The sequence below is a fragment of the Toxotes jaculatrix genome, chromosome 6 (assembly GCF_017976425.1).
Source record: "Toxotes jaculatrix isolate fToxJac2 chromosome 6, fToxJac2.pri, whole genome shotgun sequence".
NCBI classification, from domain to species: domain Eukaryota; kingdom Metazoa; phylum Chordata; class Actinopteri; family Toxotidae; genus Toxotes; species Toxotes jaculatrix.
Genome location: NC_054399.1, coordinates 17536678 through 17564091, shown reverse-complemented (window position 1 = coordinate 17564091; position 27414 = coordinate 17536678). Strand labels below are relative to the sequence as shown.

The following is a 27414-nucleotide window of genomic DNA, read 5'->3' as shown; positions in this document are numbered from 1 at the left end:
AGGTGGATATATATATATATATATATATATATATTTGTGAATATATAACATCTTTGAGGACAAGATAGACAGAAAATATCGATCTTTAAGTGACAGAAGGATCTAACTTCTAAAGACTAAAGCATGTTTATACACAGGTATTTTCCCCAAAGAGCAAATGAACTCTTAATATTTAAAGGAACTCTTTTTTATAGCATTTTAGGGAATACTCTGATTCACTTTCTTGCATTCACTTTATATCTTCCCTGGTCACAGACAGCACCTGGTTTTCTTAGCTTAGCATTAAGACTAGAAACAGGAGGAAACAGTTCACCTGGCTCTGTCTAATGGTAACAAAATCACCTACCTGCATCTCTAAAGCTCACTAAGTAACACATTACATCTTGTTCGTCTAAACCATACAAGTGTACAAGTGTACCAGAATACTTCTTATCTGGAAGCAGTCACCAAGAAATAGTCCAGCACCTGTAACACCACAATGCTGTGTTTTTACACTTTGGCTATAAGTGTTTCTATTGTTTAGTCCACCCCATGTATATCAGTAAGGGTATGCTAAATAACAGAGGTAGCTCTCTGTATAATGCAATACAATTTTACAACACCACAAACTACATGATCCAAAATTACCATACAGTTGAATCAACACATCTCTAAAACACTGTGACCTTTATGAAGGGAAGATTTATAGCAGGACTGTTATAAAATTTGATGTCTGACAAGGATGTTAAATTTAATTTACTTGAAGCTATAACTGCAGAATGCAGATCATTGTCTGACTTTTGCCTTTATTTATTTATTTATTTATTTATTTTATCAAACAGTGTAAGTTCTTTGGTGTGTCTGCCCTACAACCTGTTTGTCTAGGAGTGTTAGATTGCATTAGTTGTATTGGTAGTGTACATAATAATCTGGTAGTGTGCACATATCACACATACTCTGTCATCTCTCACAAATCCATCATATATATCTTCTTTCAAATACATGACAGACCCCTGTGTACTTTTAAACATATAAGTTTCACAAGTTAATGAGCTGGAAAGTCAGATGAATGCAGCTGGAATTCCATCTGATAATAGTGAAATTAAATGATTTGCCCAAATTATGGTTGAAAGAAAGATTCACATGTTTTGTCTCCATGACAGAGCAAATGTAATCGCTGCTTAAAATCTACTCATCCACAATCTCAGACACACATACACACACGCAGACACGAGCTGCCATCTATTTAAGTCCATAATGAGCATTCAGTCATTCAGAGTCAGCCGGTGGAACGACTGTGGCTGCCTGTGGTTCCTTTTTAAGCTCTGCTTATTTACCTAACCTCACACAGGCACACACACACATGGACGTACAGTGCACACACACACACTCACTTACACACACACACTCACGCACAGACGGTTTACCCTGGCAGAATGGGAGACTGGCTGGGGTGGAGAGGTTTAGACAGCAAGGCAGCAGACTGATGAGGTGGAAACAGAGTCTAACATCCATCTCCATAGCTGAGAAGTTTCATCATTCAAGGAAAATTGAGAGTTATGAGGTAAAGATATGTTACAAACTTTGTGGTGTTGCTCCACTGTTAAAGGCATCGGGAACCATTTTTATAGCTTCAGTCACTCTGCGACTTGTTGTAGTTGTAGTTGCCTAGTTAGAATCAACTCCCAGCTATCAGCCTCCAGCTTATATCCCTCAATAATGCAGAGAGGGTGACAGTAACAGGATGATAGTCTATCTCTTCAAAAGTGAAAAGATGTCTCACAAAACTTAATAAATCTTTATAATTAGACTATCTCAAACCTTCTAATCCTCAAAAAAAAAACAGAAATGGAAGGTGAGAGGCTGCCGGTTAAGTTACCATGGTAACAGTGGTCCATGGAGTGGCATGGTCTTCACTGGGATGGATGCCTATATTCCAGCGAGACTGAAGCATGTAAATGACGGGCTCCACGCTGACATTGAACTTTGACACCCACGCCACCTTCACATGACCCTCTGAATCCTCCACAAAGCTCATCTCTCTGCGAGGCTTCAGGGGAACACCTACCGGGACAAAACAAAAACAACGACGTTAGGTGTCTGAAGCAGATCATGTTCCTGTCTATTTCCATGGCTATTATTTAAGGATCTTTATTACATTAAATTACAATGCTTCATTTGGCAGACACCTTTTACCAAAACAAAGAGCTAGATGCCATCAAAGCTGGAAGTGCATCTAACCCAAAGAAACAACAATATATGTGTGTGCTAGGAGTGAAAAGCATGGGCGTCATCATCATCAGGAATTTGCCAAATGCCATGCCCACTGAGACAATCACAAACTCTTTGAAGATGATCTCAGTTAAAACCCGTCACACTATTACAAACAAGCCCCGACCAGCTCATAGAGCATTTACCTTTGAATAGATTGGCTGGAGCTTGACAAGTGTGTCCACAGCCATTGGAACAGCACTTTCTCGGGGAGGGACAATGCTCATCTGACGAGCAGCTCTCCACGCAAGCTGCAGCGAATCCGGTAGCTCGCTGAGGCGGGGAACAGTCACCCTGGCGAGACAACCTCAGAGAAGCCAGAAACTCCCTGCTCGTCACACACTCTGTCTGCTTCTAAGAGAGAGAGGGCACAGGGGAACTATTATTATTATTAATATTACAGTTGACCCACAACGGAAATGATATGTAACAAACATAAACACACACATGTGGAGCAGAAAAACACACAGCAGAGGTGAAAGTGTTTCCTTTGGTACAATCCTACTGACTCTTTGAGATCTGATCTGAAAGGGGGTGCATGTCTGTTTTTCTGTTTCTGTGCACATGGCTGCAGAGTAGCAAAATGCAAACACAAGTTTTAGCTAATAGATCTGAATTACCCTGAGGTTCTAACCAGCCAGCCGGTCAGCCATCCAACCAGTAACATGCTTCAGCTATTGTGACGAAAAACTAATCTTTCAGAAAACCACAGCAACTGGCTCTGCAAATAATCATTTAGGGCCACACACACACACACACACACACACACACACACACACACACACACACACACACACACACACACACACACACACACACACACACACACACACACACACACAAAAAGATGCACAACACTGTTACACACTCTTACATGTATACAGTCTAAAGCCCACAAACATGTTATCCATAGCACCCATTCATAACTGTGCATAAACACACACAGGAATGCTCTTTCATGGAACTCACACAGTCTCAAAACTGAGCCTTGCAGTGCCAATAAAAGCATGTTTCTAGTGCAGAAGTGACACTACCACCAAGGGTGTTGTGACTTACACACACATACACACAAACACACACTGTCTATCTTACCTCACAGGATTTTGGAGACAGCACCTTCCTGGTTTCCCACAGTTCTCTGCATGGCTGAAGGCACTACACCATGAACACACAAACAGAAAGAAAGAAAAAGAAAATTGAGGCTTCAGGAACAATGAAGTAAGAGTTTCACAATTTACACAGGAACGGGCAAAACAGCTACCCTGGCTCCATCAGAGTTAAAAAAAAATCCACCTACAAGCCCCTCAAAAAGCTCCCCAACAATTAACGCTTTATATCTGGTTTGTTTAATTTGTTCAAAGACTGAAGTAATTTGCCGTTTTACAGGGCAATATGTGCTGGACTGCTTCTTGGCTTGGAGCAGCAAATTACAGCCCTACAGGCTTACACAATAGGGTTGCAACCAACGACTGTTTCCATCACCTATTAATATGATGATTATTTTCTCCATTAATCGTTTTGTCGACAAAATGTCAATGTGCTAGTAGGCGGATTTTGTAATCTGTGGACAGCATCAGACTAGCTGTTTGCCTTTGTTCCCAGTTTTTGTTCTAAGCTAACCTGCTACTGACTGTAGCCTTATATTTAATGGACACTTATTTGAATGGTCTCAATCTTCTCATCTAGCTGCATGCCAGAAAGCAAAAATAGAAGTGTATTTCCCAAAATGTATAACTGTTCTTTTAAAAGCTGAGGTTTGAAGAAATACAAGACGGAAAAATGGTAAGAACCAGGATAAATGACAATGTGTCAGAGGGTTTTAGCATTTGTTGGGAAAGCTGTGAGAGTTTAAGCAGGTAGGTAACACACAAAACACACACACGCTTAATGCTCACACATGCACATACTCATCTGGTTTGCCACCTCAGTGAACTGGTGAGTGATGGCTCTTACCAAATTAAAACCAGACAACATATAAAAACTGCGGTTTCACCCCCAACCTCCTTCCCCCTCCCCCCTCTCTCTCTGTCCGTCTGTCTCCCTCAGCTCCCCTGTGTGCCTGGCTTCAATCACTCCTCCAATTTATTCCATCTCACTGATTCCAGGGGAACAAACAGAATCAACAAAAAGCCATAAAAACATCATCTTCATACAAAAAAAAAGGCTACTGTTGATGGATGAAAACGCCATTCCCAAAACCTCAGGATTGATTTAGGTTCATTTTCAGACTGATGACTGTATTTTTAAAATGACAACTGTGTGGGCATTTAGGATTATCATCACACTTCAGCACGGCATTAAAGGCTATGTAAACATTTCATGTATGTAAAACACAGGGCAAACACTGCATAGCAACTTGTAACTGGGATTCATAAAGCATCAACAAACCAAAGCCAATGAAGCCACATGCGATGGTTTCTTAACCTGTGGGACATAAGATGGAGTCTCAGCGTGTAGCGTGATAGCTGTTTAATGTTGTGCAGTCGGTTCATTTCATTTAAGTCATGGAAGAAAAAGTTTGGGTTTGCTTAAAATGATACTCCACCCAAAATCTGTCTTCTGAGAGTTAAACACTTGTGTCCTGCAGGCTTGAAATGTGTCTACAAGTCTGTACTTTGCTCCTGCACAGAGAACAAACATGGACATGCCTACAGTTATATTCTGTAAAGTGTTCATGTTCAAGTGTTCTATTAAAGCTGCAAAGTTTAGTCAAACTTAGTCAATTATTCGACAGAAAATTAAACTGCAACTAATTTGAAACTTTTGTTTGAAGCATTTTTTGGTCAAAAATTAAGTTACCAGCTTCTCAAAGGTGAGGATTTGATGCTTTTGTCACTTATAACAGTCAACTGAGTATCTTTGGGTTTCAGACTGTGGGTACAGTATATTCTGACATTTTATAGACAAAACAATGAAGTGATTAGATGAAGAAATAATCAGCAGATTAACCAATAATAAAAAACAATTGATAGTTACAGCCCAAGTTCTTGATGAGTAAATTATTATTAGTGGGTTATGATTAAATTATCCTCAAAACTAAAGTTTGATGTGTGTTAATTGTCATTTGCAGCATAAACAAAAGAAGAAGTCAGAGTTCAGAAGATCGGATTTGCAAGACTCAGTAGGGAAAGTGATCAATTTGTTCCTTTTCAGGTCAGCTAAACGTGGCTTAATGTACAGAGTGTGATCTTACATACGAAACTATGGGTGTGGGTGTTTTGACATCTATACACCAACCGCTTTAGGCATCACAAGCAGCCTCAGTCCTTGGTATTGAAAATATTGCTAAAACAGCAAAACTATGACCGCATGGAACATCCTTATACGGAGGGACAGCAGTGTGTTTTGCGCTTCATAAGTTTCTATGTACATTTTAATATTTCTTTTGGCCATGAAAACTTGTCACATTTGAAGCCATTAATACTGCCATGAATCCAAGCTGACCACAGTCTTCATTCTCCATGAAATTGCAAACTAGAAACTTTTCACAGCCAGCTCTGAAGCATATGTTTTGTCCAAAAAGCGACACGGTTTTGAGAGAAGCATCACTTCAAGCTGTGTTCTCTTTCTCCACTGCTTGCTAATGATGCATTCCTCAAGGAGTCTGGGTATGACGAGACACAGAGATAGTCCAATGCAAGTGTGAAAACACACACACACACACACACAATCTATTGTAACCAGATCCTGGAGTGTGATATGTTTCTTCTAGGAGCTCTCATGGGCCTCTTCACTCAGCCACGTGCTGGGCTGAGCTTAAGGTTGTCAAAATCTCCCCAAAAACACCTTTCTGCCTCTCTCTTACTCTAGCTCTCTTTTCTTCTCTCTCTCTCTTACACACACACACACACACAGCCTTTTTCTGCACTCCCAAGGCCCAGTCCATCTTACATCCAAACCCAGCCCACTCTGTGCTCCCACCTCTCCTCCTGTACTCCCACTTTGATCTGTTACAGACATGTTTAATTTTTCATTCCTATCCTCGTCCTTTACCCTCCCCTCTTCTTCCTCCACCTTCCACCCCTCTGTCTGTAATCCTCTGTTCTTTTTGTCTGCCGTCTTCACATTATCACTCCTCTTCTTCCCCTCCATGGCCTCTAATCTTGTCTTTGTGCTGCCTTCCTTTACCTCCTTCCTTGCCTCATCTCTCCTTCTACCACAGCTCCCTTCAATTCTCTGTCATGGCCTCCCCACCTCCTCTCCTTCTTCCTCTGCTCCCCAAAGGTTATCCTCTTCTCCTCCACAGCTAAAACCTCCGCAGAAGTTCACTGCTGTGTGTTTACCTAGTCTGGAGGTGTAGTTTACTCCTTTCACTCAGTATACCCCTGATATTTATCTGACAGTGTAGGTGTATGCAGATGTTTTCCATGTTTTGATGAGGTAAACGTTTTACATGCTGTTTTATACATATATTTTCTTTTGACATTTTTAGGTTAGTTTTACAGCCTGAGGACAAGTTTCCATCACGGTCAGCAATTAAATTGTATTTTGTTGTATTGTAAATAAGTATATTAACTCAAACACTTTTATTAGGAACACCTGTACACCTCCTTCTTTATGCAATTATTATCCTAATCATGCGGATACAGGTGAGAAGCTTCAGTTAAAGTTCACATCAAAAGTCAGAATGAGGAAAAATGTGATCTCTATGACTGGTTTGAGTATTTCTGAAAATGCTGATCTCCAGAGATTTTCACACACAACACGAGTTTAACTCTGGTGGTGCGACAAACAAAATACATCCAGTAAGCTGCAGATCTGCGATTGGAAACACGTTGCTGGTGTGAGAGGCATCAACAACATGGATCCACGAACCCAACCTGCCTTGTGTCAACAGTCCAGGCTGGTGTTGGCGTGATGATGTGGGGATGTGTTTTCTTGGCTCACTTTGGGCCCCTTAGTACCAACCAATCATCTTTCAAATGCCACAACCTATCTGAGTATTGTTGCTGCCCATGTTCATCCTAATGGCTACCTGCACCATGTCATTAAGTTAAAGCCAACTCAAACTGGTTTCATGAACATGACAGTGAGTTCAGTGAACTCTGGGGAGAGGCCTCCCCAGTCCCCAGATCTGATTCCAGTAGAACGCCTTTGGGATGTCTTAGAACAGGAGAATGGCAGCCTGAATGAGCAGCTGACAAATCTGCAGAATCTCAAAAGTATGTTTCCAACATTTGTTGAATGTTGGAAAGAACTGAAACTGTTTTTAGAGCAAATAGAGGCTCTGCTGAGTGTCAGTGCAGTTCCTAATAAAGTGTTCAGTGAGTGTGGGTGTTCCATTTTACAAAACATAACATCACTTTACAAAGTATGATCCATTATTAATGGATTAGCAGTATATAAAGTAACTAATAATTATCCACTGTGAATAGATAAAACATTTAAATACTGCTCACATGTTAATCCATCAGTATAGTCCAATAATATATTAATATAACACTATCAGGAGCACTTTGGCAGTAACGTTTGATACTTTACTAGTAAAACTGTACATTTTTAATCCAAAACTTTTACTTTGCTTTGTTACAGAGTATTTAACAAGTTTTACTTAACTGATGAATTTGCACACTTACTGTAGTACATAGTCAATAGAACAGTAGGGAGTGAAAGGCTAGGGGAGGGGGGCTAATGGATTTGAGCTGAAAACACTCGTGGTATGTATGCGGTACACACCTTACACTCTCAAATATCACTTGGATGTTGTAAATCACTTAAAAGTACATGCAGTGTGTTTGTGTAAGAGGAGCTGAGAGACGAACGGACACTTTTGGCCTTGAAGGTGACACAATGAGTTATGTGTGTGAGAGAGAGAGCAGTAGACACAGCACAGGTCAGAGGACAGAGATGTTACTGCTTAACACACCAACACACTGTAACAACAGAGGTGAGATTAATGACTGCCTATGTGTCTGTATGTGTGCGCACAGTCTGCAGAAGAGCTCCTCAGATATCTGTATAATAATTAATCACACACACACACACCTCGTCTCTCAGCCCTCTTCTGGCCTCTCCTGCTGTTTTATGGCTTCACCTGCCACGATGGAGGGATGACAGCCACACTCAGCGAGAGGGTGGAGGGGGAAGTGGGAGAGGGAGGGGAGAAGAGATGTGGTTTCGGAGTGGATGGCGGGGGGAAAGAAGTGAGTGTCAGTTGAAAAGGAGTGAGGAGATGAAAGACAAACAGTGAAACAGGTCCAGGGAAAGGGGAGAGAGAGACAAAGAAAGACAGGCACACACCAGATGTGCTCACTCTCCAAACATCGTTAACAGTTCAGTGGGTGCACTATGAAAAACTATTTACGTTAATTTATGTGTTCAGCTTGTCATCAGTTGTTCAGAGTTTATTTTATATGTTCAACATACTGTACATAATGTATGTGTAACACTGAGGGCAGGGTGTTCCTCTACCATACCTGAGTTCTGGTTTACTTTTTTTATTCAGCAATACTTTTTTGAAACCTTAATTTGACAAATATAAACTTTTTTTTTTTTTAATTTAACATCAAAAGTTCAAATATTAAATGTTTCCTGTACTTTCCTTTGTGCTTACAACTGACATTAATTAATAATTAAACATATTTTTAAAAAATTAAGTTAAAAATAAAATAAAAACTTTACTGTCATTTACTGACATTTTTCAGTTGATGCCGAGAAAGTGCTCAATAACCAGCACTCGCCACATTTTGAGCACAACACCTTGAGAGTGATTTTCCATCGGCTTTTCTCATTTTCCACCGTCAGCCTCTCTGAGAGCCTGAAAGCTCTATTTGAAGTGAAGAGTAGCATCCTCTTCATGTTTTTCCCTGCAAAGCAATCCTGCAGATTTCCTGCGAAATCTGACCTGGTGGCCCACATTGTAACATGTAGTTTTAGAGGTCGATACAGACCCAGAGATGTCACATACCAAACCTGAGGTGAAAGGCGTAGACTGAAAAGTAGAAAGCCACCAAAACAACAACCTTACCGTGGTGTAACTGTGAGTAGACGATAATAGTAGCTATGGGCAACAACAAGGTCTGAGAGAAAATAATGTATCTAATTCCAATTTTTCTGACCAATATTGTGACTGTAGTTGAAATCACAGTTTGCATATGTATTATATGTGAAAGAAATATAGTGAAACTATATGTCAGCAATGTAAATATATGTAAATATAGTGTGCGCGCACACACACACACACACACACACACACACACACCCGCACACACACTTCAGGCTTTGTGGTATTTAAATGAAAAGTAGCAGAACAAATTCCTAAAATCCCTTTGAAAAGCATGTTAGACTTTTGCCAGACCTTTGGAGAAACATGTAAAACAGCCAGAGCTAACTTAAGTCGGCAGCTTGTGGGAGAAGAGGAAAGGCTGGAGGAAAGAGAACAGAGGAAAAGAAAGAGAGATGAGCAGAAGAGTCAAAAAGACAAATGCTTCAAGTTGTAGTTCAGTGGTTAACTTCTTCACCTCTCGAACCGCATGTGCCCATAATGGACTCAGACTGAATCCTGACAGAGCTTTGTGTGTGTGTGAGTGTGATCATTTCTTACTGTACTCTCTCTGTGTATAAAACAAAGAATCCAGCTACTACAGGATGTTGGACTTACTACGCTATGATAACAATATTTGGACAGAATGGAAGGAAGTATGGACCAAGAAAAAAGGCATGTGCTCGTAGCAGGTGGTGGTCAAAATGCTTCACCTACACAAGGATCAATATTAAAAAACTCTATATTCACAAACCTATTGCATTTCTTCAAATTCCCTTTGGAGCACGAGCTTGCATTTCTCACAATATAATGACTGCAATGGCACTTAGAAGCAGAAATGATATTAAAGTACCTGACAAGTTTGAACAGTAGACTGATTTGGAGATGACTGTGGGAAAAGTAAGTAGAATTAAAAATGGTGCCAGTAGCAGATATGCAAGTTTATGGCGGCTAGCAAGCTGTTCTTTGCAGCTGTCGTACTGGGTTGTGCAAATTAAGCAATAACAACTGAGATACTTTAAAATCTAAGCAGGGGAGTGAGAAGAGGGCTTCAGACTCATGGAGATGACTGCCTGACAACTGAAACTCTTTCCAACAAAGCTGAACTGGTGCACATTGCTGTAGTGTAGGTGTTGGACGTTGGACTGTTGTGGTGAAGGTGGAGCAGAGCCCGAAGACAAAGCTCTCAATTTACAATTTCGATATAGAGTTCTGGCACTAAAAACAAAATGAGGATGCTTTCCAAAATAATGCTATTAATATTTGAAGAAGAACTGTGGAAAAAAACCTGTCTCAGTGTCTTCTGTCTCTTCATGTAATCACAGACTGACTTGACGATGAACTGTACTGTATCACGCTGCAGAGTGAATCTGGGACCAATCAGACACCTCCCTGATGGTGTTGCGTGATGGATAAGAATCTAAACATCTGAAGTGTCTAAAACTTTTACACAAAGTTGTATGCTCCAACCCTCATGTTCATAAATTCTGTGTGAAGATCGAAAGAATGAGAATGCGGTCACACGTAATAAGTTTTCTTTACAGCTTGTCTGGCCTCACATTTAGGGACACCACCTGGACATCTCCTTATGAATACACACCAAACAACCAACCAAGAAAAGGACGGAATGACTGCATATCCTACCTGGCCTTGTAATACTTTGGAGTATAGGAGTATGTGGCTTCGACATAAGGACATTTACTTAGCCTTGTGCCTCCACGACCCATATAAGTTACAGAAAATGGAGGGGTGAAGAATTTTCTCTAAAAAATATGTGTAAACTATTTTTACACAGTTATTTATAGACAGGATTGGGGTGGAGGCAGGATGGGACAACAATTATTCTTCTCTGTGCCTCCCTATGTGGGAAACAATCAACCTCTAATAGGCTGTATACATAAGACACTATCACTGCTTCATAAATGGCAGATTCGTATGTTGAATAGTTAAGTGGATCCTATCAGTTAAGTGAACAAAGACTGAAAGTAAGGCTCCTGTTTGTTAGTGGACAGGCGTCGCACACCTGGTACATATTACTAAGTCTACTCTGCGTTTTTGTGTGATCTGCGAGTGTGTGAGAGAGGAAAGAGGAAAGAGATAAAAGAAGGAGGAGATGGACAGATGGAGGGATTGAGTGAGGACTGTAGTGCAGTTTTAGTGAACTCCCATGTGTGTTTCCATGAGTCCACTGATGATGTGACACAAACCATATGTGATGGGGCAACATCTGCCTGGTATGTGTGTGTGTGTGTGTGTGCGTGTGTGTGTGTCTTCAATAGAAAGACCCTGGGCCCTGATGTAACAAAGGAACACAGAAAGCATGAGGCACTGCTTGCCTTTATTTGTTCTCATTTTTTTCATCCCTTTTTCTATTGCCCTCTCCTATTTTTTTGCTATTTATTTCACATTCTATTTCATTTTGTATGTGAAATAATGAATTATTGCAAGTTTTAACCTCCCTAGGTGAATTAGATGACATGGGAAAATTAAATTTATCCTTTAGTTTCACATTGCACCACTTTGTGTGTGTGGGCGTGTGACTGTGAGCTGATAGATTGACTGTGTTACACGTATTAAAAACTCAGTGAGAACAACCTACATCAGTACCGCTCCAAGTTTGCATAAGGACCTAAAAAGGAGTTGAGGGAAAACTAATATGAGTCCCCAAATTATTCTGTAAAAATCTCTGTCAAAAGTTATTGAGTATGTTACACTGCCAAAGGCTTTATGAGATCCTGCAGTGGAATGTAGGCTGAGACCAAGTCACATTTTGTTAGATTTGCCTAGCTAATAGCCCTAAAATTGACTTTATAAACATAAGAAAAATGTAGCTCCCCAGAGAAAAAGTTTGAAATTCACACTGTGCAGAGGAGTGTTTTTACTCCAAAAGATCAGCAGCTAATGACCAATGGACTCCCTCTCACTTCCTTCCCTCTGATTCTCTCACTCACTTTTTCTCTCTGTGGAGAAACTGGTCCAGACTAGGGCTGGGTATCAAAACCTCAATACTTTTGTGGTACCAGCTAAAAAGTGTCCATAGCACTAATTATCAAAAAAAATATCACCTAACAAAAGCTGGAGCTGAATTTCTGGTCAAGTGTATGAACTTGATTACTTACTCTTTCATTAGATAGCTTTTGTGTTTAAATGAAAATTTCTTCAGTTTTAGTCTGTTTTTATATACAGGCAACGTTCTTGTGTGGCTGCAGAACTTTGGCTTCCGTCTACATTTCTGAAAGTATCCCAGTCTGTCTCTCTGTATTTCACTATAACCTGTTATGGCTTCTGTGGTGTACGTTCTCATATCAAATATGCTACTAGAACAGCTGCAGGATATAACAGAGCAGAATAGAAGCCTGGACATTTTTGTTAGTCTATGAATTAATAATGAAGAGGACTGTGCAGACTGTATAATGCTCCCAAGGTGCATAATCAATAAAAAAAAAACCAGTGAACTCTAAACATCTCCCATATATCCAGTTAACAAATATACACACCTTGGGAGCATTAAACATTGCTGGACATCCTTCGCTGTATAATTCATTATTTTGATTAATCTTGGCAATTATGGCTGAAGACTGGGATATGTGCTTCTCTGCTCTAATTTATTTTTGTTGGCCTGCCATGGTGACTTTTACAAACTGGGCTGCATCCACTTTCAACAGACTGTAAAAAGGTAAGAATTAATAACTTTGCAATTCAAACAAGCAAGAAGAGACAGTGTGGATGTCTGTGCAGTATCGGGCTGTCTGAGAGGAAAATTGTGGTTTACACAGCGTCAGCCCCCACTGGCCAGTTTCTGAGGCTGTTGTTGGACCTCGGTTACGATATAGTGCCACACTGGTATTCACACATGTACAACAGCGAGACACAAAGCCAAGGTAATAAAATTTAGACATGGTATGAAATGAGAAAATATTTTCCATTCTCATACTCTCTGTGTCTTTGTTGAACTCTGAATATCAAGAATAGAAACAAAGGAAGGGAGAGAAGGAAGGAAAACAAGGAAATAAAGGGGTAGAGATAAGTTTGGGTAAGGTCAGAGGAGCTGTGCGTGTTTGTATTTTTTGTCAGAGGGGCTGAGGGGGTTAGGTATAACTGAAAGTTGATGTCTGATGTTTCACTCAATGTGGTGGTCCCTGCAACAGTCTGTTGGTGGGAGTTTTTGTGGGAGCATGCTCTTGGCTGTTGTTGACATTAACCCCTGCTAACCCCATTACACACACACACACACACACACACACACACACACTACTGGAATACGCTCTATACAGAAAAAAAGCTCTCACTCTTCCTGTTTCTACCTTTTCCTTTATCCGACTGTCAAGTGAATTTGTAGCGAAGCTTGGAAATGTTGCGAAGAGTAAAATACGACTCAGGTGTGCTTCCAGCTGGGGTGAAGCTTTTAAAAAGGTCTGAACCTGAACAAAGAGTTCAGAACACACATCAATAAGAAACGAGACAGAATCTCTCAAGAAGCCATCAATGTCGAGTGAGTTAAAGTCAGCAAGTAAAAGGTCAAGGTGGAAACATATTTTTTGTTATTTAGTCCATAAGAGCTTTTCTGATCTCACATTCTAAATCTGTAAAATCTTTTGTTCAGTACTGGAGAAATGTTTGTGAAAGTAGGTATTTACCTTTTAGTCCTTCTGAAATAGGACTACATGATAAACACGATAATTTGAATTAAAATATGGAGACCTAGCTTCAGTCTGTCTTATCCACCCACTGTCTGTGTCTCTGCGATGGAACCAACGGCCCAAAACACCCACAGTAATGTTGAGAAAGCTGTAACAAGCTGGAACTGCTGCAGAGTGGACAGACTGGCAGCTAAAAATACTCAGCATGGAAACTCCTCTTGAATCAAACAATGAATTAGCACACACACACACACATACATACACTGAAGCCTCCTGGCAGGCAGTGTTAAGTGAATAAACAGGGGCTAATTTTTGCTCCATGGAGGATGGATAATGGGGATATAAGGGAGGACGTTATTTTAACTGAAAACACAACCTTTGCTATTACAGGAGCCATGTGGTGGGTTTAAAGATTCCATAGAGAAGTGAAGGGAGAGAAAGACTCTTACTCTGTCTCTTTGTCTCACACTTGTACTATAGCTGCTTACTGCAGGTATGAAGTGTTCAGATGTTTCTTCTGAGTCAGATTTGGTCCATTACACCAGCAACAGTCAGTAGGTAACACAGAGCAAAGAAGAAAAATGGTTGTTTCTATGGTTGGTTTCACATAATATACCTTGTGCATGGACTTACACTGTTAAATGGATATATTTAAAGTATCTAGTTATACAACTGTGTGTTATACAAATGTGCCAGCCAATCAGAAACACATATTTTCTATTGTCTCAGTATAATGCTGAGATGAGACATGACGCATGATTAAATGCCCGAAAGAAAAGTCATACCTTTTGCAGGATGAAAAATTAAATCACCGAGTCAAAAGATCAAAACACTTACTGTATCTCCTTTGTATCAAGTTTATTATTTAAGCTTTCAGTCAAGCTCATACCATAAATTTGTTGCAAAAGCAATCTATTTATCTTTTTGTTGCCGTTTTTTTACCATCAAGCATCCTCTTGTTTTGTGGTAATCATCCAGGTAAACAATTTATTTTAGAGTTAAGACTTTCCAGATTCCCTCAGTAGAACAGTCCTTGTCACTGCTAACTCTGATGTTGTTGTGTGTGTTGCAGACACTTCTTCTAACCTGCAAGCAATGAGCTTTACTAGGAAGGTGTAACATGCATACGATACACCCGCAATTACACCCAAACTGACCAGTGGGACATACAGCCGATTGTGTTTGAACACGCAACCAACTCAGAGGTACTGTTAGTGGTAGTTTGCTCCTGCTCTGAAGACTTGGTTTCAGAGTTATGACTGGATTAAGGTTGAGATAAGAGGTTAAGTACAGGTTTGGATAAGCCTTCAGGGAAATAAAGCAACGCAGCACAATGTCCTCACAAGTATCATAGCACATGTGTGTGCGTGTGTGTGTGTGTGTGTGTGTGTGTGTGTGTGTGTGTGTGTGTGTGTGTGTGTGTGTGTGTGTGTGTGTGCTTACCTGACCGCAGCGCCTGTGGTTTTCACACCAAACCAGAACTTGGTCACTCTGGAATAGACAGAGAGGATGAGGATTAAAACAAGGACACACACACACAGAAATAAATCTTTCACAGCCTTCAGCCTGTGTTCATGGTAACTTCCACAGAGACAGAAAAGCAAAATATTGTTAATAAAAGGTCACTGACCAAATTACCAGAGGAAACCTGTCATGCGGACAGACACACACTCAACTTTTCTCTTATTTACATAATTACCCTCTGGGTGAAAAATGACTTTACACACTGTGTTTATGGTTGCTGAACCAGACAGAGACCACGTCACTTGGGGGGGATGTATTTTTATGTGTGTATCTGTGTATGAGTGTCTACAGCTACTGCTAAGTGAGTCAAGACCATTGGTAAACATGGGTGTTATAACCACTGTGACACAGGGAGACGTCATCACATGACCACAGGGACAGAAACACAGATGAACTGACCCAAAACCAGACCCTTACGTTTCTTCAGTTTTTCAAACTCCTTAAAACAAATTTATACTCATCATCGATATTTGATATTGAACAGACAAGGTGACTCAGACCTGCAAGATATTTTGAAATTTTACCTGAAACAAAAAATGTGCTGCTGATAGCTGAGCTAAAAGAAGAAATGTTAACATTCAGACATCACTGTAAATTCAGGTAACTTGTCATTATTACCATAAACAAAAACCATTCTGATTACGGTAACTGGCAACCTCTGTATTCAGACCACATGTCTTGTTAAGGCTACAACTAATATTTATTTTTGATTGCTCAATTAATTGTTTCAACTATAAAATGTCAAAACAGTGAACAATGCAATCACAACTCCCCAGAGCTAAAGGCAACATATTCAGTTTGTTAGATATTCAGTTTACAATGAACCAGACAATGTTTGGTGTTTTCATTTGATAAACCCTTGACATTTTCCGTCAATCAGTGGATTTATTTAATAGCAAATAGGTTACCATCCATTGCTGTTAACCCTGCTGCTTTCACAATGCTGCCACTTATTTACAACATTTCATTGAAATCACCCTGAAGCCCCTCTTTTTCAGCCTCCGCCTTTAAAACATCCTTTCAGCTTCATTTAGTTTTATATATACACACATTTTTTTAAAGTGGGATTTTGAATTGTTTCAGTGAATTGAAATACAACTTGAATACTGTGTGAGCACTTCAAACTTGCACTGGTAGTGTAGCAACAGAGCTGCTTTTTTTCCCTCTGAAATGCGTTGTCATCATCAGCACAATCATGATGCCATCATCCAACATCAAAACAACTATTAGACTACTGGTGGGTGTGCATTTGTGTGTCTGTCTGTTGTCATGTGTGTGTGCCCTTAGGGGAGTATGTGAGCCTTTAGTGCGTATGTGAGTGTGTGCATGTGCGTGTGCCTGGGATAAGCCTTCTTAACGACTCCTAAACCCTCTCCTGAGTGAGCTGTATTTAGCCTGAACTGGGCTCATCTCTTTCCACAGACACACACACACTTTTCAAGGCTTCTCCTCTTTTAAGTAGCCTTTGTGCTTCTGGTATGAAGGAGGTTAAGGGGTTAGAGTTGGGGTAACAGTGCCGCGGTTAAAGGTTAAGGATTATGGGTTAAGGGCTTTCAGGATACAGAAGATGCTAAATTGTCTCCTTCAGTCTTAACATTCAAAACAGATACTTTTTTTTTTTACGGAAGAAAGAGAGAGCAAGTCATAAAAGCCATAATTTTAAAGAACTGCTGCTCAGACAGCTCTGTTCAGGACGGAGAGGCCTGCTTCTCCGTCCATTTTGTAAATTTCCAAAACCGACAAACCATAAGTCACGCCTGCTTTCTGCAGAAATTGGCCATTGAGCTTACACTATGTGTGAAAATGGCAAGAGTTCCAAGTTCTCCACAAATATTGCTTGCCTAATTCCTCTCATACTCTCACCCCTGTCCATGTCCAGTGCTACAGCTACTTATATTGCTTTGGGTATCCAGCTGCTGGCTGCCACAAAGAAATGGTTAGTTTTCAGGGAGTGCAACCAAAAATCAGTATTATGTCAGTGAAATTATTGTTAGATATAATCTTATCTTGGGAGGGTATTTCTTGCCCATGTGAGTGTGCCTTTAAGACTAAATAAGTATTGATGGGGCTTAACTTATCTGTGCTAGTTGTTAAAAGGGATAATGCTGAAATGAGAGCTGAACCAGCCACCTATAAACAAAGATGAAAGAGAGAAGAGGAAGAAAGCAGCACAGGATTAAAGTAATGGTTAAACCCCTGATGAATAGATTAGTAACAAGTCTGTGGGGAGGGGTGGAAGGAAAGAGGAACAGATGAGAGGAGAAACAGAGGAACGGGTGTCATGGTATCACAAGAGAGACAGAGAAACACCTTTCCTCTCTTCCGTCTTGTCTTTAAAGGGCACTTTCTGACTCGACAAACCTGACGCTAACCAGGTGCTACTGACTGTATCCTACATAACCCATTTGCCACGGATTCAGGTTTTATAGTAGACACACAGCTGGAGGAGGTTCTTAACTCTCTCAAACATAAAAACATTATTAAGCCGCTGCATACAGCTGAGAAGCAGTCACTCTCTCCTTCCACTGATTCTGTTTGACGACACAGTTGTGAATAACTTCAGTAATCTGTGGAGAAATGTTTAACAGACACAAATTCACCTTTCAAATCTGATTTCACAAGCTTAACATAAGACATACATTTCTTGTGGCGTGGTCATGTTGAAAATAGCCACATGTCCAGGACAAAACAGGTTTAAAAAGAGAACAAAAACTTTTACAGGTCCCAGACTTCTCTGGACAGTGTAAAATCTGACATCATGCAACTAATTAAGGATACCCTGTAGTTTTCCAGGAAATGAACAAATGTTTGGTTTGCATTCAGTGTTTCTCACCAAAAAGCATTGTGTATCATTAATGTCTAACATATTCATTTGTAAGCAGTCTTCTTCTAGACTGGCTTTGCTGACACATTGCTACTTTTCATGCTGTATAACCGCCACCTGATGATCACTGGGATAATCTGAAGCCAATGGGAGGAATGCGTGCATGTGTGAAAGAGACAAACAGAACAGGGACCCCCTCTTTGCACTACTAGAAGGCAAAAGCTGCACAGGGTAACTTTAATTTACCTTAGTGCTGCACCATGTGGTGCAGCAGTGAAACAAATTCCACCCTCTGATACTCAGTATCAGTATCAGTTTGTGATGCTTAGTGAATTCCTGAAGGTTTTTTGTGTCTGGGTTTGTGTTTTGTGTTTCCAAAGGTGCCAGATCATTGTACTTGCTCTTTTAGGTATTAGGTATTTTTTAAGTAGGGTGAGAGACTAAAGAATATCCTCATATGGCTAAAAACACATTTTCCTGGTTTTAAAGGACACATTACAATGAAATGAAGTCATTTTCTGAACTCATTATACTGTTCTAGGTGAGTGATACAACACCAAAATCGCTCTGGTTCTTAATCAAATCCACATTGATCATAATCAAATCTAAAGTGCAGCCCTAATTATATTGAGTATGTAATGTGAAATGTATCCAAGACATCCAGTCAAAAATATTATGATTTTTGACAATACTGGCGGTATTGCTCCAGTCTTTCCCACTCCCGGATGCTCAATCAGGGAGGGTTAACTGATTGTCCTCCAGCAGAAGGATGATTTATTCAGCCAACCGCCATCTGCCTCTCTTCTGGAGAAGAATAAAAAAAGATAAAGAAAAGTGGGAAGAGGATCTGTGTACGCTCACAATTTACATTCCCTCTTCCTCCTCCTGCTGCTTCTTATCCAGATTACCTTCCTTTGGTCACCCTGTCAGTCTCTGTCTACCATTTGCACACTAAAACTCTCTTTCTACCCTATCCACATCGCTGCCAGCTCCTGTAAAAACGAAAGCACAAGACTGGAGAACGATGGTGATGATAAACTGTAGATGCTCCACTCAAAGAACTGAAGATACTGTGGAGGCCTGTTAAACATCTCCAGATTTTCACGGAGGAGATATAAAGCTTCTTTCCCCCCTGCTGGCCTCACATCTTCATCTTCTCTCCAAATCTTTTTCACGCTCTTTCTTTCTCTGTCATCCTCACCATAACATCCCCAGCTCTCTGTCACTCCTCTTCAGCCCCCTCTGCAACACACATATTACATGGATGTACACGTACACACACTTATCCCAAGTCAATTTCATGGGACATATTTGCTGTCAGGGCCAATCAAGGCAGTTTAGATGGGTCTGTACGCCTTATGGCTATTAAACGGTGGTCAAAGTGGGGTTTCGTAGGGTCTCAGAGTGTGTGTGTGAGTCTGTCTGCGGCAAAACAGCTGCACATGTTGAAAAAGTCAGGGAAAGAAAGAGAGGACTGGAAGAAGGTGACTGGAAGAAGAGAAAAGAAGTTGGATGTGGGAGACTGAGAGAGAAATGGGAGGGAGAGAGGAAGTTGAAAAGAGCAGAGGGACACAGACAAAAGAAGGTTAAGGATGGAAATAAATATTAGTTAATATGAGCAGGGAGGAGACTGGCAAGGAGTGGCGGACACTAGTTGTGAAACAGGATGGAATAAATTCTGGTGACTGCTGTCTGTCGTCTGGCTTGAGTTCAGACTTCAGGGTTATTTTATTTTTGGGAACTTTAAATAGTGCATTTTCATTTTAGAACTCACAATTGCATTTATTGTGGCTTTACACTGGCTGCGGAGAAAGTTTTACGTGCTGCATTTATTTAAAAAACTCTAAATCTAAATCTCATTTACAGGCATACAAAAGTTTTGAGTCCAAAGGCTTTTGTGTATTTTATGAGCAAAGAATCCTCACACTAATACTCAGAGACCTTGCGTGAAAAATATCAAGAGAATTTCACTTCAACCCACCTCATGATGTACGACTTAAAACAAAACCATGCAAAAAATCGCATTTCATTTTTAATGATGGATTTCCACATGGCTGGATTTTATGCCAACACTAAAAACACAGGGTCTTAAACCTTTTTTCTATCCTAGGATCCAAGAGAGAAATTTGTCTGAGCCTGAGACACCGGAGACCCGCCAGAAACAGAACTGACCTGTGGAGCAAGAAAGTCTTTCGCTAAAGGACTTCCACATGGCTCTGATGGCTGCTGAGTCCACAGTGATCAAGGTTAAAGAATACCATTCTGATATCAGTGGATGCAACAGCAGGAAAGAGGCAGTGACACACACACACACACACACATTAGCACAAAAAAACACACACACCAAAACACGTGCATGGTCAACATGCATGCGCACAGCTGCACACACCCTTCAGTGTTTGAAAGAGAGAAAGATATAAATCACACTTCTGCCAGATGCAGCGATAAAAAGTGAATGTGTGTGAGAGAGTAGGGGAGAGTGCGTATGCATTATGTGTGTGTGTGTGTGTGTGTTGTGGTCAGTGTTTGCGGTGAGGTGCAGTAGAAAGTCTATTTAACACGAGGCATTAACTCTGCTAATCACACCCAGATGACCAGAAGCAAACACAGCTACGGTGTGTATGTTGTGTGCACGAGTCGTTTGTGTGAGTGTGCGTGGTGAATGTATCATGACTAACTTCCACTCAACAGAATATAAAGTTCTTCCCAAAAAGCCCATGTTGAGGTCTGAACATTCCCGACAGAAGCCCCTAATTACTCTGCGATTCTGTGTGTGTGTATGTGCGGGTGTGTATCTCCGTGCACGTGTGTCAACGTTAGTGTTTGTGGTGCTCCACATCCTGTAAACAACAAGCGTCACAACAAAGTGGTTGTTATACGGTCCTGAACTTTGCCTCATCCGACTATTACATCGGCATTTGTCTTTCTGTTTCAGTTCACTTCCAACAGCAACGATGATGAGAGTCCATTAGTAAAGAAAATACTCTGATCAACAAAATTTTTGGGAATAGATGCTTATTTCCTTTCCTTTTTTGTCAATTTAGATGGGAAGAGTGATATCACTTTCAGTTCTGTACATTAAATATGAAGCTACTGCACCCAGGTAACTTAGACTAGCACAAAGACTGGACAGGGGACAAACAGCTAACAAGGCTCAAAATCTGTCATAAAATCCACCTATCAACACCTGTGAGGTTCTCTAATCAAACAGTGTGTGTCTTATTTGTTTACTTCATACAGAAAAAGTAACAACAAGATTCAAGATTCAGCTGAGGACGTCTGTCGGCAGTGAGAAAAATGGATTTAATTGCTGAAGTATCAGATATAATAGGCCGTCATGGTTTTGATGTGGTAAAACAGCCTCTGTCTGTCTCTGTTTCTGTTGCTGAGAGAATAAAGACATACCACTCAGTCCTTTGTCATTCCAGCTGTGATTTACTGTCTTGGAATTTCTTGTCCTGGTTTCAGGTGAGAATCACTCCTACGCCATCACAGCTTTATCACCATATACCCCTGGTTGCACCGATCGAATGACAGGGCAGTCACAAAGCTCCAGAAAGTGGTAGAGACTTTATCTCTGAGGTGAATCAAACAAGCCTTTGTCTCCTGCCGTCACCCACCCCTCTGCCTGTCTCACTGCTTACCTGTCTCCCTGCACAACAGTCCACTTTTTAGCCAGCGTATCAGTTTGTCAGGCTATCTGTCTTCACATATGTCTGTCACACCTGTCTGTGCGTCTGCTTGCCCGCTGACCCGTCTTTCCATCTCTTTGCCCCTGTCTTTGTGCTTGACCACATCTGTCTACCTGCCTTTCCTATCTGCCCGTCAGTCTCTGCGCAACCTGACCTGGCCATTGTCTCTGGTCTTTTTCAGAGCGTGACTAGTTGGCTGACCGACCTCTGGGCTGATTAGAGTTACCTACCGCAGAGCAGCTGTGACACACATGCATGCACACACACACACACACACACACACACACACATAAACATGAATGCACAGGCAGCTCATTCAGCCTCGCACTGGCCCTCAGCCCCGGCTCGAACCGCTAACCATCCGCTCATCAGCACCACAGACCTGTGAGTGTTTAAGACACGCAAAGCTAATCTCATCTACTGCGTATGTGCAGAGAGATCCAGCTCTGCAGGCGAGGCTGGAGTTTTTTCCTTATTTTTAGGAGTTTACATCAAACAGGAATTTGGAAATATGACAACATACCAACATATATATACTCTCATGTGCACACACATACACAATGAGCTATAATTACACTATTACACCATACAAGGGAAAGTAGTGGAAAACCCAGAGACGCAGCAGAAAGAGAGGTGTAAATAGAAAACCGGTGACTCACATTCTAGTGGCTACACACTAGCCACACACACACACACACACACACACACACGCACACACAGAGAGAGAGAAAGAGCCAAAAACACAGGGTTCACCCACATGAAGCCAGAGGAAGTAATGTGTGTGTCTGTGTCTGAGTGTGGTGACAGAGTAGGATGAGCAAAGCTCTATTTGTCCTTGCTGATGTTATAGTTACTGGAGCTGTTATCAAAAGGGATTTTTCTTTTAAACGTTATGTTCTTTAAATGAATGAATGCTCTAACACACAGTCTCTCCCACCCATCAATCACTCTGTGTGCTCTCTACACTGTCCTATAATAGGTTCAGGGAGCGATGCTGTTCCCCAGGATGTGGCTGAGAGAAAAAACTTGTTTCCTTGTTTGCTCAAAGTTCAGAGGCTCTTTTTACTTTGGTGCAACACACAAAGTTTTCAGTACCTTCTTTATATCCTAAAACGAGTGTGTGAGTCACACATCCACACCATCCTTTCCTGTTTGTCACTGTCCTGCTAATCAATAATGAGGTCAGCGCTGACTTCTTTTTCTCATTTGTGTTACGGCTAGGATTCAGCCTAATTATTGATTCATTTCTTAATATTTTTTTTGGTCTAATAATCAACAATTTACATTACAAAATATCACAAAATAGTACAAAATGACCATGAAAATTTTCCAGAGCCTAAAATTATTGCTTTAAATTGTTTGTTCTGACATTACACCGAGACCCTTCTCACATTTGAAAAGCTAGAACTAGTGAATATTAAGAATTTTTGTTTGCAACTAATAATTATTTCAATTATTGATTAATGTGCTGATTATTATTTAACTTTTGTTGATTTATTTTTCTTATTGACTAATCAAGTCTCAACAAACTTCAATATACTGGAAAGCAAAATCTTTCAGTTCAAGTAATATTTCCATAAAGCACTAGCTCTTAACAACCCATTGTTCTTTAAGTGAGTAACAGATGTGACTAACAGGGTGAGTTCAGTTGAGACTTTGTCTCCAGAGACGTTTTATCAATCAGACACCCACAAGATCTGTTTTGTTTTGTTCTGCTTTGCATCTAAATGCTGACAGTCACAAAAACTCCCTGAAGCAAGTCAAATTTATGTGTTTGAGACAAAGTGGAATCATCAAAACAAAAAAGTGATTGAAATGTTGATCTCAGGAGGAAATATAGCACTAAACATGAGATGGATGAATTAGCTGTACTATACATCAGATTGGGATGAACAGAGTCAGAAAAATCTTAGAAATGTAAACATACATTGGATGTCAATTAATGTCACAAGAATCACAGAAAACTCACACACCTAAATTAAAACCAGAGCGTAAAAATTAATGTCTGGCCTGTTTGTTACCTCCAGGTCAGTTGGTTTAATTTCCATCGCTGCTGTTTGATGCACAACATCTGACTACTGAACTCCACTTCATAAAGTTTAAACCAAATGTTCCCTTTCTCACACCTCTATTCCAGAAACCTCTCTCTCACACACACATACATCTCAGTGCAAGAGAGTCATCCAGGGGCCACCCTCATTACCCAATGCACAGGTGACGGGAATCTATTCTGCATGGACGGGGACCAGACCAAACCTTTGTTTTATACACGAACATATGCAAACCCACACACACACAAACACACACACACACACTTTCTTCTACACACCTCAGAGCCATTGGGGCTGAACTCTGTGGTTAATGACTTTCCCACCCACTACACAGCATGCACATGTTGAAGCCGTTAAAATAAGTGGCTTTTCAAACTTGGTAACGTCCTAACGTCCCCGTTAATCTCACATTCCTCACTACAAAGGCCGAAGTGCCGGGGCCAGCGATTTCAGTGAGATTTTTGTCATCTATTAGAAACCAGTAACCTAACGTGTTTCGACCTACCTTTGCCCCTCTGAGTACTGACCTAGGGTAACTTCAGTCTGAGCAACATCAAAACGTTTGTGCAAAACTTCGTGATGAAAACGATGTTGTAAACAATGCGCTGTTTAAGTCTAGATCACAAAGTTTCCTTTGATTAATCATTTAGGCATTAAGGGCTCTACTGCGCTTTTTCACTGTGTAGCAGATCTAAAATCACTGCTCAGCGTGGCATTGAGCTGCCATTATTTGTGCATTGTTTATGTGAAGCTCCCTTTTGTATTAAAAAGGAAAGCATGGCAAGGTTTATTCAAAGTTTTGGAGGAAAACTACACATTTATAATGACTACACACTATACTGCATTCCTCCAGCAAGAAACACAGTTCTTGAAAGGAGTGACAGAACTAAGTGACACAACTATGAAGAGTGAGTGAGTGGCTTTTTAACTAAAGTTTTAAATACAGTTTAATGATGCCATTTAACTTTAATTTTAGTGATAATTCCTGTGTTTACATGCATAATTGATAGCAGATTCACCACACTGCTAAATCTGCAAACACAGCTGGAGATCATTATGTCAATATATTGTGAAAAAGGAATTTTAACTTCAGCCCTTCTGTTTTATTTACCTATTTGATTATTGACTGCACCTGATTGATTCAAGATGCTCCCTTTCTCCACATCTGTTCATTTCACCCTTCAATATCACCTTGTGAAATATTGCGAGAAGACGGGGCAGGCTGAATACAAAAGCAAACACATTAGCTCCAGCAATAATACAGCATTTTATTGGGAATTATTTGGTACCACTAATACATTTTCTATTGATCCCACTGAAATACTTGGATCAATACTGAACGCCAGTGTAGTTGTCACAAACACAAGCAGTAATTGTAACTGGTCTGTGAAACACAGCTAATACCTTTTTCAATAAAGATTTGAAGGTACAATTGTGCAGCTTTGAGGATTACAGTTTACTCACCCAATAAATGTTTAAATACACGTCATATTAATTATCAAACTAAAAAGCAAACAATATCGAAATCCTCGGAACTAGCTAGTTTATTACTTCTTATTTATTTTGTTTACACTGGTGGCCATGTTGACCGCTGGCTGTGGGTCATATGGGTCGGTAAACACTCGTACAAAAAAAGGGACAAATGGATGGAGGTACCTGGAGGTGTCTGAAGGCAGCGGTTAGCTGAGTCATGTGCAGAGTGAGGCACCTGGACATGCATCTGGCGCTGTTGATTTTCTCCTGAACATCCTCCTGCTCCGGTGAACTCCTGCGGGCGCGAGTCACCGCCAACACCGCGCACAGTAGCACCAAACCGGCCCGACGAACTGACATGATGGGGACCGAGACCTAACGAAAGTCGGCTTGAATTAAAACGGGAGACTTTTCTTCCTCGTGTCTGGCTCGTCCACGTCCTGCTCTCGCGACCCTTTAAATTCAGATTAAGAACATCTACTTCTGCCTGAGCGCGAGCGAGGGAGTGGAGCAGCTCTACCCTCCTCGCGGACACTCCCACCACCGGCACAAGTGCGGCCACGCGGAGTTACACTGCTCTTTCTCCGTGTTATCCTAATCGCCGCATCCTCATTCCGTTTTCCAGCAGTTAGTTTTCCCTTTATCACCAGTATTATCCCAACACCTGTGCACGTGCAACTCTCACCATCATCCTGCAAACCAGAATCACCATCACCATTTGTATTTCATAGCATGATCATCATCTTCATCACAATCTTCATTACTTCCTTCACCTTCATGTTCATCATCATCGTTTTCATGTTTATGTTTTGCACCATTTGAGCTCATGCCATCAGTACTGTAGCACATAGGTTAAATCAGGGGTTGTACAAATGCAGCCTCCGTGGAACCCTGTCAGTTCCTCCACTGCCACACAATTAAACACATATAATTAATTTAGACTGCTTAATATAAGTGTTGCAAAGCTCCTCTCAGAGTAAAGTGCTGCAAATGACTTTTAATGGCCACCACACTCTGAGCTCACTTTGTCTGACATGCTCAACGATTAAGTAGCTTGGTTTTAATTCAGCTCACCAGACAGTCTTGTCTGGAGACAGATTTTTGTTCACCCTGCTACAGGAGTGGACTAAACCATTAGCACCTTTCAGACAGGGGGGGGGGGGGGGGGTGAGTGCTGCTGTCTTAGATACATCTAATTGTCAGACTGTGTATGCAAGTATAATCTTCATGGGAAAAGCACAGATATAAATAATATAATAAATAACAAATGAATTTAATTTAGCTGCTTACGTTTCAGGGTCCTGGTATTTGGGAATGCTGGCTCACTTTCAGACTGCAGTCACTTACTGGGACACCTGAATAGAACGGAGCCATTGTTAATCCTATCAGTGACACCTGTGCTTTTCCTACTGTGACAAGTCAGAGTTTCTGTATTGGAAAAGTATGGTGACAATCTTCATTTCCATCTGCATCGTTATTATCAATATTATCGTTTTCATCATTCACGTTCCTTAACACCATTGCTATCTTTATCCTCCCTTTTTCAATCAGTATCCTGTCCTCCATCATCATCATCATTGTTATGTGTTTACCAGTTTTACCCTCTTTTTTATCATCCTCATCTCCAACATGATAATGATCAGAATCATGTTCACCTCAATCATTATCATCTTTATCTAGCACCTTCTCATCATGCTCATGCAACCATTCATCATCATACTTATCATCTTTATGTTCTGTTTTCATCTCCATCATCCTCACCTCCAACACCACGTTGATCATCAGTATCTTCATCTCTGTTATCAGCATCACTTCATCAACCTCATGCTGTAGATCTTCTACAATCTGTAGAGGAAGATCAAAATAAATACAACTTAAACTGAATCAAACATCAGGAGATATAGTGCAGTGAAATAAGAGAAGGCATTTATGGCCTAATGGTTTGCATGGCAGGCTATCGTTTGAGGCCTATTAACAC

At 40.7% G+C, this 27414-nt stretch overlaps 1 protein-coding gene across 2 annotated transcripts in view; it reads right to left on the bottom strand.

Annotated features, from left to right (window-relative positions):
- The window catches only part of anos1b (anosmin 1b), a 39388-nt gene extending 13504 nt beyond the window's left edge, over positions 1-25884 (bottom strand). The window contains exons 1-5 of one of the 2 annotated variants that reach the window (XM_041039531.1): positions 25620-25884; positions 15316-15363; positions 3343-3405; positions 2397-2604; positions 1859-2043 (exon numbers count right to left, since the gene is read on the bottom strand). In XM_041039531.1, the coding sequence (XP_040895465.1) occupies positions 1859-2043; positions 2397-2604; positions 3343-3405; positions 15316-15363; positions 25620-25796 (681 nt within the window). In that variant the 5' untranslated portion in view covers positions 25797-25884. The remainder of the gene's footprint in view (positions 1-1858; positions 2044-2396; positions 2605-3342; positions 3406-15315; positions 15364-25619) is intronic. The other variant, XM_041039532.1, reaches the window with a different exon arrangement.
- Positions 25885-27414: the final 1530 nt, after the last annotated feature.